Genomic DNA, 13,980 nt, shown 5'->3' with positions numbered 1-13,980 from the left:
CTTCCCTCCCTCCCTCTCTCTCTCTCTCTCCCTGACACCTTCCCTCCCTCTCTCTCTCTCTCTCCCTGACACCTTCCCTCCCTCCCTCTCTCTCTCTCTCCCTGACACCTTCCCTCCCTCTCTCTCTCTCTCTCTCTCCCTGACACCTTCCCTCCCTCTCTCTCTCTCTCTCCCTGACACCTTCCCTCCCTCTCTCTCTCTCTCTCTCCCTGACACCTTCCCTCCCTCTCTCTCTCTCTCCCTGACACCTTCCCTCCCTCCCTCTCTCTCTCTCTCCCTGACACCTTCCCTCCCTCTCTCTCTCTCTCTCCCTGACACCTTCCCTCCCTCCCTCTCTCTCTCTCCCTGACACCTTCCCTCCCTCTCTCTCTCTCTCTCTCTCTCTCCCTGACACCTTCCCCCTCTCTCTCTCTCTCTCTCTCCCTGACACCTTCCCTCCCTCTCTCTCTCTCTCTCTCTCTCTCTCTCTCCCTGACACCTTCCCTCCCTCTCCCTCTCTCTCTCTCACTGACACCTTCCCTCCCTCTCTCTCTCTTTCTCTCCCTGACACCTTCCCTCCCTCCCTCCCTCCCTGACACCTTCCCTCCCTCTCTCTCTCTCCCTGACACCTTCCCTCCCTCCCTCTCTCTCCCTGACAGCTTCACTTCCTATCTCTCTCCCTGACACCTTCCCTCTCTCCCTCTCTCCCTGACACCTTCCCTCCCTCTCTCTCTCTCTCTCTCTCCCTGACACCTTCCCTCCCTCTCTCTCTCTCTCTCTCTCTCTCCCTGACACCTTCCCTCCCTCCCTCTCTCCCTGACACCTTCACTTCCTATCTCTCTCCCTGACACATTCCCTCCCTCCCTCTCTCTCTCTCCCTCTCCCTGACACCTTCCCTCCCTCTCTCTCTCTCTCTCTCCCTGACACCTTCCCTCCCTCTCTCTCTCTCTCTCTCTCTCTCTCTCTCTCCCTGACACCTTCCCTCCCTCTCTCTCTCTTTCTCTCCCTGACACCTTCCCTCCCTCTCTCTCTCCCTGACACCTTCCCTCCCTCTCTCTCTCCCGGACACTTTCCCTCCCTCTCTCTCTCTCTCTCTCTCCCTGACACCTTCCCTCCCTCTCTCTCTCTCTCTCCCTGACACCTTCCCTCCCTCTCTCTCTCTGTCTCTCCCTGACACCTTCCCTCCCTCTCTCTCTCCCTGACACCTTCCCTCCCTCTCTCTCTCTCTCTCTCTCTCTCCCTGACACCTTCCATCCCTCCCTCTCTCTCTCCCTGACACCTTCCCTCCCTCTCTCTCTCTCCCTCTCTCCCTGACACCTTCCCTCCCTCTCTCTCTCTCTCTCTCTCTCTCTCTCTCTCTCTCTCTCTCTCTCTCCCTGACACCTTCCCTCCCTCTCTCTCTCTCTCTCTCCCTGACACCTTCCCTCCCTCTCTCTCTCCCTGACACCTTCCCTCACTCTCTCTCTCTCTCTCTCTCCCTGACACCTTCCCTCCCTCTCTCTCTCTCTCTCCCTGACACCTTCCCTCCCTCTCTCTCTCTGTCTCTCCCTGACACCTTCCCTCCCTCTCTCTCTCCCTGACACCTTCCCTCCCTCTCTCTCTCTCTCTCTCCCTGACACCTTCCCTCCCTCCCTCTCTCTCTCCCTGACACCTTCCCTCCCTCTCTCTCTCTCCCTCTCTCCCTGACACCTTCCCTCCCTCTCTCTCTCTCTCTCTCTCTCTCTCTCTCTCTCTCTCTCTCTCTCTCTCTCTCTCTCTCCCTGACACCTTCCCTCCCTCTCTCTCTCTCTCTCCCTGACACCTTCCCTCCCTCTCTCTCTCCCTGACACCTTCCCTCCCTCTCTCTCTCTCTCTCTCTCCCTGACACCTTCCCTCCCTCTCTCTCTCTCTCTCCCTGACACCTTCCCTCCCTCTCTCTCTCAATCTCTCCCTGACACCTTCCCTCCCTCCCTCTCTCTCTCTCCCTGACACCTTCCCTCCCTCTCTCTCTCTCTCTCTCTCCCTGACACCTTCCCTCCCCTCTCTCTCTCTCTCTCTCTCCCTGACATCTTCCCTCCCTCTCTCTCTCTCTCTCTCCCTGACACCTTCCCTCCCTCTCTCTCTCTCTCTCCCTGACACCTTCCCTCCCTCTCTCTCTCTCTCTCCCTGACACCTTCCCTCCCTCTCTCTCTCTCTCTCTCCCTGACACCTTCCCTCCCTCTCTCTCTCTCTCTCTCCCTGACATCTTCCCTCCCTCTCTCTCTCTCTCTCTCTCACTCACACCATCCCTCCCTCTCTCTCTCTCTCTCCCTGACACCTTCCCTCCCTTTCTCTCTCTCTCTCCCTGACACCTTCCCTCCCTTTCTCTCTCTCTCTCTCTCTCTCTCTCCCTGACACCTTCCCTCCCTCTCTCTCTCTCTCTCCCTGACACCTTCCCTCCCTCTCTCTCTCTCTCGCTCCCTGACACCTTCCCTCCCTCTCTCTCTCTCTCTCTCCCTGACATCTTCCCTCCTCTCTCTCTCTCTCTCTCTCCCTGACACCTTCCCTCCCTCTCTCTCTCTCTCTCCCTGACACCTTCCCTCCCTTTCTCTCTCTCTCTCTCTCCCTGACACCTTCCCTCCCTCTCTCTCTCTCTCTCCCTGACACCTTCCCTTCCTCCCTCTCTCTCTCTCTCTCCCTGACACCTTCCCTCCCTCTCTCTCTCTCTCTCCCTGACACCTTCCCTCCCTCCCTCTCTCTCTCTCTCCCTGACACCTTCCCTCCCTCTCTCTCTCTCTCTCTCTCCCTGACACCGTCCCTCCCTCTCTCTCTCTCTCTCCCTGACACCTTCCCTCCCTCTCTCTCTCTCTCCCTGACACCTTCCCTCCCTCTCTCTCTCTCTCCCTGACACCTTCCCTCCCTCCCTCTCTCTCTCTCTCCCTGACACCTTCCCTCCCTCTCTCTCTCTCTCTCCCTGACACCTTCCCTCCCTCCCTCTCTCTCTCTCCCTGACACCTTCCCTCCCTCTCTCTCTCTCTCTCTCTCTCTCTCCCTGACACCTTCCCTCTCTCTCTCTCTCTCTCTCCCTGACACCTTCCCTCCCTCTCTCTCTCTCTCTCCCTGACACCTTCCCTCCCTCCCTCTCTCTCTCTCTCTCTCTCTCTCTCTCTCCCTGACACCTTCCCTCCCTCTCTCTCTCTCTCTCTCCCTGACACCTTCCCTCCCTCTCTCTCTCTTTCTCTCCCTGACACCTTCCCTCCCTCCCTCCCTCCCTGACACCTTCCCTCCCTCTCTCTCTCTCCCTGACACCTTCCCTCCCTCCCTCTCTCTCCCTGACAGCTTCACTTCCTATCTCTCTCCCTGACACCTTCCCTCTCTCCCTCTCTCCCTGACACCTTCCCTCCCTCTCTCTCTCTCTCTCTCTCCCTGACACCTTCCCTCCCTCTCTCTCTCTCTCTCTCTCTCTCCCTGACACCTTCCCTCCCTCCCTCTCTCCCTGACACCTTCACTTCCTATCTCTCTCCCTGTCACATTCCCTCCCTCCCTCTCTCTCTCTCCCTCTCCCTGACACCTTCCCTCCCTCTCTCTCTCTCTCTCTCCCTGACACCTTCCCTCCCTCTCTCTCTCTCTCTCTCTCTCTCTCTCTCTCTCCCTGACACCTTCCCTCCCTCTCTCTCTCTTTCTCTCCCTGACACCTTCCCTCCCTCTCTCTCTCCCTGACACCTTCCCTCCCTCTCTCTCTCCCGGACACCTTCCCTCCCTCTCTCTCTCTCTCTCTCTCCCTGACACCTTCCCTCCCTCTCTCTCTCTCTCTCCCTGACACCTTCCCTCCCTCTCTCTCTCTGTCTCTCCCTGACACCTTCCCTCCCTCTCTCTCTCCCTGACACCTTCCCTCCCTCTCTCTCTCTCTCTCTCTCTCTCCCTGACACCTTCCATCCCTCCCTCTCTCTCTCCCTGACACCTTCCCTCCCTCTCTCTCTCTCCCTCTCTCCCTGACACCTTCCCTCCCTCTCTCTCTCTCTCTCTCTCTCTCTCTCCCTGACACCTTCCCTCCCTCTCTCTCTCTCTCTCCCTGACACCTTCCCTCCCTTTCTCTCTCTCTCTCCCTGACACCTTCCCTCCCTTTCTCTCTCTCTCTCTCTCTCTCTCTCCCTGACACCTTCCCTCCCTCTCTCTCTCTCTCTCCCTGACACCTTCCCTCCCTCTCTCTCTCTCTCGCTCCCTGACACCTTCCCTCCCTCTCTCTCTCTCTCTCTCCCTGACATCTTCCCTCCCCTCTCTCTCTCTCTCTCTCCCTGACACCTTCCCTCCCTCTCTCTCTCTCTCTCCCTGACACCTTCCCTCCCTTTCTCTCTCTCTCTCTCTCCCTGACACCTTCCCTCCCTCTCTCTCTCTCTCTCCCTGACACCTTCCCTTCCTCCCTCTCTCTCTCTCTCTCCCTGACACCTTCCCTCCCTCTCTCTCTCTCTCTCCCTGACACCTTCCCTCCCTCCCTCTCTCTCTCTCTCCCTGACACCTTCCCTCCCTCTCTCTCTCTCTCTCTCTCCCTGACACCTTCCCTCCCTCTCTCTCTCTCTCTCCCTGACACCTTCCCTCCCTCTCTCTCTCTCTCCCTGACACCTTCCCTCCCTCTCTCTCTCTCTCCCTGACACCTTCCCTCCCTCCCTCTCTCTCTCTCTCCCTGACACCTTCCCTCCCTCTCTCTCTCTCTCTCCCTGACACCTTCCCTCCCTCCCTCTCTCTCTCTCCCTGACACCTTCCCTCCCTCTCTCTCTCTCTCTCTCTCTCTCCCTGACACCTTCCCCCTCTCTCTCTCTCTCTCTCTCCCTGACACCTTCCCTCCCTCTCTCTCTCTCTCTCCCTGACACCTTCCCTCCCTCCCTCTCTCTCTCTCTCTCTCTCTCTCTCTCTCCCTGACACCTTCCCTCCCTCTCTCTCTCTCTCTCTCCCTGACACCTTCCCTCCCTCTCTCTCTCTTTCTCTCCCTGACACCTTCCCTCCCTCCCTCCCTCCCTGACACCTTCCCTCCCTCTCTCTCTCTCCCTGACACCTTCCCTCCCTCCCTCTCTCTCCCTGACAGCTTCACTTCCTATCTCTCTCCCTGACACCTTCCCTCTCTCCCTCTCTCCCTGACACCTTCCCTCCCTCTCTCTCTCTCTCTCTCTCCCTGACACCTTCCCTCCCTCTCTCTCTCTCTCTCTCTCTCTCCCTGACACCTTCCCTCCCTCCCTCTCTCCCTGACACCTTCACTTCCTATCTCTCTCCCTGACACATTCCCTCCCTCCCTCTCTCTCTCTCCCTCTCCCTGACACCTTCCCTCCCTCTCTCTCTCTCTCTCTCTCTCCCTGACACCTTCCCTCCCTCTCTCTCTCTCTCTCTCTCTCTCTCTCTCTCTCTCTCCCTGACACCTTCCCTCCCTCTCTCTCTCTTTCTCTCCCTGACACCTTCCCTCCCTCTCTCTCTCCCTGACACCTTCCCTCCCTCTCTCTCTCCCGGACACCTTCCCTCCCTCTCTCTCTCTCTCTCTCTCCCTGACACCTTCCCTCCCTCTCTCTCTTTCTCTCCCTGACACCTTCCCTCCCTCTCTCTCTCTGTCTCTCCCTGACACCTTCCCTCCCTCTCTCTCTCCCTGACACCTTCCCTCCCTCTCTCTCTCTCTCTCTCTCTCTCCCTGACACCTTCCATCCCTCCCTCTCTCTCTCCCTGACACCTTCCCTCCCTCTCTCTCTCTCCCTCTCTCCCTGACACCTTCCCTCCCTCCTCTCTCTCTCTCTCTCTCTCTCTCTCTCTCTCTCTCTCTCTCTCTCTCTCCCTGACACCTTCCCTCCCTCTCTCTCTCTCTCTCTCCCTGACACCGTCCCTCCCTCTCTCTCTCCCTGACACCTTCCCTCCCTCTCTCTCTCTCTCTCTCTCCCTGACACCTTCCCTCCCTCTCTCTCTCTCTCTCCCTGACACCTTCCCTCCCTCTCTCTCTCTGTCTCTCCCTGACACCTTCCCTCCCTCTCTCTCTCCCTGACACCTTCCCTCCCTCTCTCTCTCTCTCTCCCTGACACCTTCCCTCCCTCCCTCTCTCTCTCCCTGACACCTTCCCTCCCTCTCTCTCTCTCCCTCTCTCCCTGACACCTTCCCTCCCTCTCTCTCTCTCTCTCTCTCTCTCTCTCTCTCTCCCTGACACCTTCCCTCCCTCTCTCTCTCTCTCTCCCTGACACCTTCCCTCCCTCTCTCTCTCCCTGACACCTTCCCTCCCTCTCTCTCTCTCTCTCTCTCCCTGACACCTTCCCTCCCTCTCTCTCTCTCTCTCCCTGACACCTTCCCTCCCTCTCTCTCTCAATCTCTCCCTGACACCTTCCCTCCCTCTCTCTCTCTCTCTCTCCCTGACACCTTCCCTCCCTCTCTCTCTCCCTGACACCTTCCCTCCCTCTCTCTCTCTCTCTCTCTCCCTGACACCTTCCCTCCCTCTCTCTCTCTCTCTCCCTGACACCTTCCCTCCCTCTCTCTCTGTCTCTCCCTGACACCTTCCCTCCCTCTCTCTCTCCCTGACACCTTCCCTCCCTCTCTCTCTCTCTCTCCCTGACACCTTCCCTCCCTCCCTCTCTCTCTCCCTGACACCTTCCCTCCCTCTCTCTCTCTCTCTCTCTCCCTGACACCTTCCCTCCCTCTCTCTCTCTCTCTCCCTGACACCTTCCCTCCCTCTCTCTCTCCCTGACACCTTCCCTCCCTCTCTCTCTCTCTCTCTCTCCCTGACACCTTCCCTCCCTCTCTCTCTCTCTCTCTCTCCCTGACACCTTCCCTCCCTCTCTCTCTCTGTCTCTCCCTGACACCTTCCCTCCCTCTCTCTCTTCCTGACACCTTCCCTCCCTCTCTCTCTCTCTCTCTCCCTGACACCTTCCCTCCCTCCCTCTCTCTCTCCCTGACACCTTCCCTCCCTCCCTCTCTCTCTCCCTGACACCTTCCCTCCCTCTCTCTCTCTCCCTGACACTTTCCCTCCCTCTCTCTCCCTGACACCTTCCCTCCCTCTCCCTTTCTCTATTGCTCACCTCTAATTCAACGCTCCCTCCCTCTCGCTCCCCTTCCCTGTCTTCCTCCATCCCTGGCTTTCTTCCCCACCATGTTCTCTCTCTCTCTCTCTCTCTCTCTCTCTGTCTCTCTCTCTGTCTCTCTCTATGTCTCTCGCTCTCTATGTCTCTCGCTCTCTGTCTCTCTCTCTCTCTGTCTCTCTCTCTCTCTCTGTCTCTCTCTGTCTCTCTCTCTCTGTCTCTCTCTCTCTCTCTGTCTCTCTCTCTCTGTCTCTCTCTATCTTTTTCTCTGTGTCATGAGCAATATGGGTCAGTGGAGATGAGTCATTCCTACTGGAACTAAAGCAGTGTTATTATGGGATAGATGATAGGGCTGTCCTTGTGTATGAGGTTCCCCGGGCAACACAGATGTGGCACACAGAGTTGAATGCCTCTAGACACTGATCTGATGTTTAGCAGTGGGTGGAATGAGGGCTGTTCTGGGCTCACAGCATGACGTCTTGTCTGGTCATTACAGTCATAAAGACAAAGACAAATATTTTTTCTCAGCTTATAGAAGTAGCTTAAAGTGGCTTATTTTAGTGCCGTGTTTCCCAAACTCTTTCCCCATTTCATCGTTGGGGAAAACCATGTTTATTTAACAGGGGTGTACTTCATTTACACTTGGTGGATGTATTCTCAAGACTGGTGTTGTGGTGAAACTGGTGCAGTTCCTCCTCTCCCCACTAGGTGTCAGAGTCGTCCTACAGTTCCTCTGAGGCTGGAGGAGGTTAATGGGTGTCTGTGCTACTGCCTGACCAGAATACAGAACCACAGAATGAGGGAGGGAGGGAGGGAGGGAGGGGAGGAGATTCCCGTCCTGTCAAAGTGTGGGTCTGAATGCTGATCAGACTGACTCTCTGACTTTCTCCTCTTTCTCCTCTGGTGTCGTTCTGGCAAGGTCTGTCGACAGTAAAGGTGAGGTCTGTCTATAGTAAAGGTAAGGTCTGTCTATAGTAAAGGTAAGGTCTGTCTATAGTAAAGGTAAGGTCTGTCTATAGTAAAGGTAAGGTCTGTCTATAGTAAAGGTGAGGTCTGTCTATAGTAAAGGTAAGGTCTGTCTAAGGTCTGTCTATAGTAAAGGTAAGGTCTGTCTATAGTAAAGGTAAGGTCTGTCTATAGTAAAGGTGAGGTCTGTCTATAGTAAAGGTAAGGTCTGTCTATAGTAAAGGTGAGGTCTGTCGACAGTAAAGGTGAGGTCTGTCTATAGTAAAGGTAAGGTCTGTCTATAGTAAAGGTAAGGTCTGTCTATAGTAAAGGTAATGTCTGTCTATAGTAAAGGTAATGTCTGTCTATAGTAAAGGTGAGGTCTGTCTATAGTAAAGGTGAGGTCTGTCTATAGTAAAGGTAAGGTCTGTCTATAGTAAAGGTAATGTCTGTCTATAGTAAAGGTGAGGTCTGTCTATTGTAAAGGTAAGGTCTGTCTATAGTAAAGGTAAGGTCTGTCTAAGGTCTGTCTATAGTAAAGGTAAGGTCTGTCGACAGTAAAGGTGAGGTCTGTCTATTGTAAAGGTAAGGTCTGTCTATAGTAAAGGTAAGGTCTGTCTATAGTAAAGGTGAGGTCTGTCTATAGTAAAGGTAAGGTCTGTCTATAGTAAAGGTGAGGTCTGTCTATAGTAAAGGTGAGGTCTGTCTATAGTAAAGGTAAGGTCTGTCTATAGTAAAGGTGAGGTCTGTCTATAGTAAAGGTGAGGTCTGTCTATAGTAAAGGTAAGGTCTGTCTATAGTAAAGGTGAGGTCTGTCTATAGTAAAGGTGAGGTCTGTCTATTGTAAAGGTGAGGTCTGTCTATAGTAAAGGTGAGGTCTGTCTATAGTAAAGGTGAGGTCTGTCTATAGTAAAGGTAAGGTCTGTCTATAGTAAAGGTAAGGTCTGTCTATAGTAAAGGTGAGGTCTGTCTATAGTAAAGGTGAGGTCTGTCTATAGTAAAGGTAATGTCTGTCTATAGTAAAGGTAAGGTCTGTCTATAGTAAAGGTGAGGTCTGTCTATAGTAAAGGTTAGGTCTGTCTATAGTAAAGGTAATGTCTGTCTATAGTAAAGGTAAGGTCTGTCTATAGTAAAGGTAAGGTCTGTCTATAGTAAAGGTAAGGTCTGTCTATTGTAAAGGTAAGGTCTGTCTATAGTAAAGGTAAGGTCTGTCTATAGTAAAGGTAAGGTCTGTCTATAGTAAAGGTGAGGTCTGTCTATAGTAAAGGTAAGGTCTGTCTATAGTAAAGGTTAGGTCTGTCTATAGTAAAGGTTAGGTCTGTCTATAGTAAAGGTAAGGTCTGTCTATAGTAAAGGTAATGTCTGTCTATAGTAAAGGTGAGGTCTGTCTATAGTAAAGGTGAGGTCTGTCTATAGTAAAGGTAAGGTCTGTCTAAGGTCTGTCTATAGTAAAGGTAAGGTCTGTCTAAGGTCTGTCTATAGTAAAGGTGAGGTCTGTCTATAGTAAAGGTAAGGTCTGTCTATAGTAAAGGTAAGGTCTGTCTATAGTAAAGGTGAGGTCTGTCTATAGTAAAGGTAAGGTCTGTCTATAGTAAAGGTGAGGTCTGTCTATAGTAAAGGTGAGGTCTGTCTATTGTAAAGGTAAGGTCTGTCTATTGTAAAGGTAAGGTCTGTCTATAGTAAAGGTAAGGTCTGTCTATTGTAAAGGTAAGGTCTGTCTATAGTAAAGGTGAGGTCTGTCTATAGTAAAGGTAAGGTCTGTCTATAGTAAAGGTAAGGTCTGTCTATAGTAAAGGTAAGGTCTGTCTATAGTAAAGGTGAGGTCTGTCTATAGTAAAGGTGAGGTCTGTCTATAGTAAAGGTAAGGTCTGTCTATAGTAAAGGTAATGTCTGTCTATAGTAAAGGTGAGGTCTGTCTATAGTAAAGGTAAGGTCTGTCTATAGTAAAGGTAAGGTCTGTCTATAGTAAAGGTAATGTCTGTCTATAGTAAAGGTAAGGTCTGTCTATAGTAAAGGTGAGGTCTGTCGACAGTAAAGGTAAGGTCTGTCTATAGTAAAGGTGAGGTCTGTCTATAGTAAAGGTTAGGTCTGTCTATAGTAAAGGTGAGGTCTGTCTATAGTAAAGGTTAGGTCTGTCTATAGTAAAGGTGAGGTCTGTCTATAGTAAAGGTGAGGTCTGTCTATAGTAAAGGTAAGGTCTGTCTATAGTAAAGGTGAGGTCTGTCTATAGTAAAGGTGAGGTCTGTCTATAGTAAAGGTAAGGTCTGTCTATAGTAAAGGTTAGGTCTGTCTATAGTAAAGGTAAGGTCTGTCTATAGTAAAGGTAAGGTCTGTCTATAGTAAAGGTAAGGTCTGTCTATAGTAAAGGTTAGGTCTGTCTATAGTAAAGGTAAGGTCTGTCTATAGTAAAGGTTAGGTCTGTCTATAGTAAAGGTAAGGTCTGTCTATAGTAAAGGTTAGGTCTGTCTATAGTAAAGGTGAGGTCTGTCTATAGTAAAGGTGAGGTCTGTCTATAGTAAAGGTAAGGTCTGTCTATAGTAAAGGTAATGTCTGTCTATTGTAAAGGTAAGGTCTGTCTATAGTAAAGGTAAGGTCTGTCTAAGGTCTGTCTATAGTAAAGGTAAGGTCTGTCTAAGGTCTGTCTATAGTAAAGGTAATGTCTGTCTATTGTAAAGGTAAGGTCTGTCTATAGTAAAGGTAAGGTCTGTCTAAGGTCTGTCTATAGTAAAGGTAAGGTCTGTCTAAGGTCTGTCTATAGTAAAGGTAAGGTCTGTCTAAGGTCTGTCTATAGTAAAGGTAAGGTCTGTCTATAGTAAAGGTAAGGTCTGTCTATAGTAAAGGTAAGGTCTGTCTATAGTAAAGGTAAGGTCTGTCTATAGTAAAGGTGAGGTCTGTCTATAGTAAAGGTTAGGTCTGTCTATAGTAAAGGTGAGGTCTGTCTATAGTAAAGGTAAGGTCTGTCTATAGTAAAGGTAAGGTCTGTCTATAGTAAAGGTAAGGTCTGTCGACAGTAAAGGTAAGGTCTGTCTATTGTAAAGGTAAGGTCTGTCTATAGTAAAGGTGAGGTCTGTCTATAGTAAAGGTAATGTCTGTCTATTGTAAAGGTAATGTCTGTCTATAGTAAAGGTAAGGTCTGTCTATAGTAAAGGTAAGGTCTGTCTATAGTAAAGGTAAGGTCTGTCTATAGTAAAGGTAAGGTCTGTCGACAGTAAAGGTAAGGTCTGTCTATTGTAAAGGTGAGGTCTGTCTATTGTAAAGGTGAGGTCTGTCTATAGTAAAGGTAATGTCTGTCTATTGTAAAGGTAATGTCTGTCTATAGTAAAGGTGAGGTCTGTCTATAGTAAAGGTAAGGTCTGTCTATTGTAAAGGTAAGGTCTGTCTATAGTAAAGGTGAGGTCTGTCTATCTGTCTATAGCTCTGTGGTAACAGAGCTGTAATGAATTCAGTTAGCTGTAGGGTTCTGTGGTAACAGAGTTGTAATGAATTCAGTTAGCTGTGGGGCTCTGTGGTAACAGAGCTGTAATGAATTCAGTTAGCTGTAGGGTTCTGTGGTAACAGAGTTGTAATGAATTCAGTTAGCAGTAGGGCTCTGTGGTAACAGAGCTGTAATGAATTCAGTTAGCTGTAGGGTTCTGTGGTAACAGAGTTGTAATGAATTCAGTTAGCAGTAGGGCTCTGTGGTAACAGAGCTGTAATGAATTCAGTTAGCTGTAGGGTTCTGTGGTAACAGAGCTGTAATGAATTCAGTTAGCAGTAGGGCTCTGTGGTAACAGAGTTGTAATGAATTCAGTTAGCTGTGGGGTTCTGTGGTAACAGAGCTGTAATGAATTCAGTTAGCTGTGGGGTTCTGTGGTAACAGAGTTGTAATGAATTCAGTTAGCTGTGGGGTTCTGTGGTAACAGAGTTGTCATGAATTCAGTTAGCTGTGGGGTTCTGTGGTAACAGAGTTGTCATGAATTCAGTTAGCTGTAGGGTTCTGTGATAACATAGTGTTGTTTACATGAGCGTGACCAGCACATGACGACACTCTGGAGGAACTCTGTGGTAACCATGGAGTTATGAATGAATTATTTCCACTCCCCTCCTCTGTTTCGCTCTCTCTTCTCCCCCTCTCCGCCATACCTTCACACACACCCTCACCTCTCGTAGGGCGTTGGTCTCCTTGTCTTTCTGTTCCAGTAGACTGTCTAGGTGGTGGATGTGCATCTCAGCCTCAGCCAGTCTCCTGGTCCTCTCATGGTCTTCCTCTGAGGCCTTGGCTGACAGACCTGGAATACACACCATAGTGATCAAATCAAATCAAATCAAATCAAATTTTATTTGTCACATACACATGGTTAGCAGATGTTAATGCGAGTGTAGCGAAATGCTTGTGCTTCTAGTTCCGACAATGCAGTAATAACAAGTAATCTAACTAACAATTCCAAAACTACTGTCTTGTACACAGTGTAAGGGGATAAAGAATATGTACATAAGGATATATGAATGAGTGATGGTACAGAGCAGCATAGGCAAGATACAGTAGATTGTATCGAGTACAGTATATACATATGAGATGAGTATGTAAACAAAGTGGCATAGTTAAAGTGGCTAGTGATACATGTATTACATAAGGATACCGTCGATGATATAGAGTACAGTATATACGTATGCGTATGAGATGAATAATGTAGGGTAAGTAACATTTATATAAGGTAGCATTGTTTAAAGTGGCTAGTGATATATTTACATCATTTCCCATCAATTCCCATTATTAAAGTGGCTGGAGTTGAGTCAGTGTCAGTGTGTTGGCAGCAGCCACTCAGTGTTAGTGGTGGCTGTTTAACAGTCTGATGGCCTTGAGATAGAAGCTGTTTTTCAGTCTCTCGGTCCCAGCTTTGATGCACCTGTACTGACCTCGCCTTCTGGATGATAGCGGGGTGAACAGGCAGTGGCTCGGGTGGTTGATGTCCTTGATGATCTTTATGGCCTTCCTGTGACATCGGGTGGTGTAGGTGTCCTGGAGGGCAGGTAGTTTGCCCCCGGTGATGCGTTGTGCAGACCTCACTACCCTCTGGAGAGCCTTACGGTTGAGGGCGGTGCAGTTGCCATACCAGGCGGTGATACAGCCCGCCAGGATGCTCTCGATTGTGCATCTGTAGAAGTTTGTGAGTGCTTTTGGTGACAAGCCGAATTTCTTCAGCCTCCTGAGGTTGAAGAGGCGCTGCTGCGCCTTCTTCACGATGCTGTCTGTGTGAGTGGACCAATTCAGTTTGTCTGTGATGTGTATGCCGAGGAACTTAAAACTTGCTACCCTCTCCACTACTGTTCCATCGATGTGGATAGGGGGGTGTTCCCTCTGCTGTTTCCTGAAGTCCACAATCATCTCCTTAGTTTTGTTGACGTTGAGTGTGAGGTTGTTTTCCTGACACCACACTCCGAGGGCCCTCACCTCCTCCCTGTAGGCCGTCTCATCGTTGTTGGTAATCAAGCCTACCACTGTTGTGTCGTCCGCAAACTTGATGATTGAGTTGGAGGCGTGCGTGGCCACGCAGTCGTGGGTGAACAGGGAGTACAGGAGAGGGCTCAGAACGCAACCTTGTGGGGCCCCAGTGTTGAGGATCAGCGGGGAGGAGATGTTGTTGCCTACCCTCACCACCTGGGGGCGGCCCGTCAGGAAGTCCAGTACCCAGTTGCACAGGGCGGGGTCGAGACCCAGGGTCTCGAGCTTGATGACGAGCTTGGAGGGTACTATGGTGTTGAATGCCGAGCTGTAGTCGATGAACAGCATTCTCACATAGGTATTCCTCTTGTCCAGATGGGTTAGGGCAGTGTGCAGTGTGGTTGAGATTGCATCGTCTGTGGACCTATTTGGGCGGTAAGCAAATTGGAGTGGGTCTAGGGTGTCAGGTAGGGTGGAGGTGATATGGTCCTTGACTAGTCTCTCAAAGCACTTCATGATGACGGATGTGAGTGCTACGGGGCGGTAGTCATTTAGCTCAGTTACCTTAGCTTTCTTGGGAACAGGAACAATGGTGGCCCTCTTGAAGCATGTGGGAACAGCAGACTGGTATAGGGATTG

The 13,980-nt window shown here is 50.7% G+C and overlaps 1 protein-coding gene across 1 annotated transcript in view; it reads right to left on the bottom strand.

Moving 5' to 3' along the window:
- LOC139393333 (ELKS/Rab6-interacting/CAST family member 1-like) overlaps positions 1-13,980 on the bottom strand; it is a 300,021-nt gene that overhangs the window by 191,095 nt on the left and 94,946 nt on the right. The window contains exon 6 of the mRNA XM_071141918.1: positions 12,060-12,187. Coding sequence (XP_070998019.1) covers positions 12,060-12,187 — 128 coding nt within the window. The remainder of the gene's footprint in view (positions 1-12,059; positions 12,188-13,980) is intronic.

The sequence above is a fragment of the Oncorhynchus clarkii genome, chromosome 33, assembly GCF_045791955.1.
Source record: "Oncorhynchus clarkii lewisi isolate Uvic-CL-2024 chromosome 33, UVic_Ocla_1.0, whole genome shotgun sequence".
NCBI classification, from domain to species: Eukaryota; Metazoa; Chordata; class Actinopteri; order Salmoniformes; family Salmonidae; genus Oncorhynchus; species Oncorhynchus clarkii.
The sequence above is the reverse complement of the archived record's forward strand: the minus strand, read 5'-3'. Positions and strand labels throughout refer to the sequence as shown.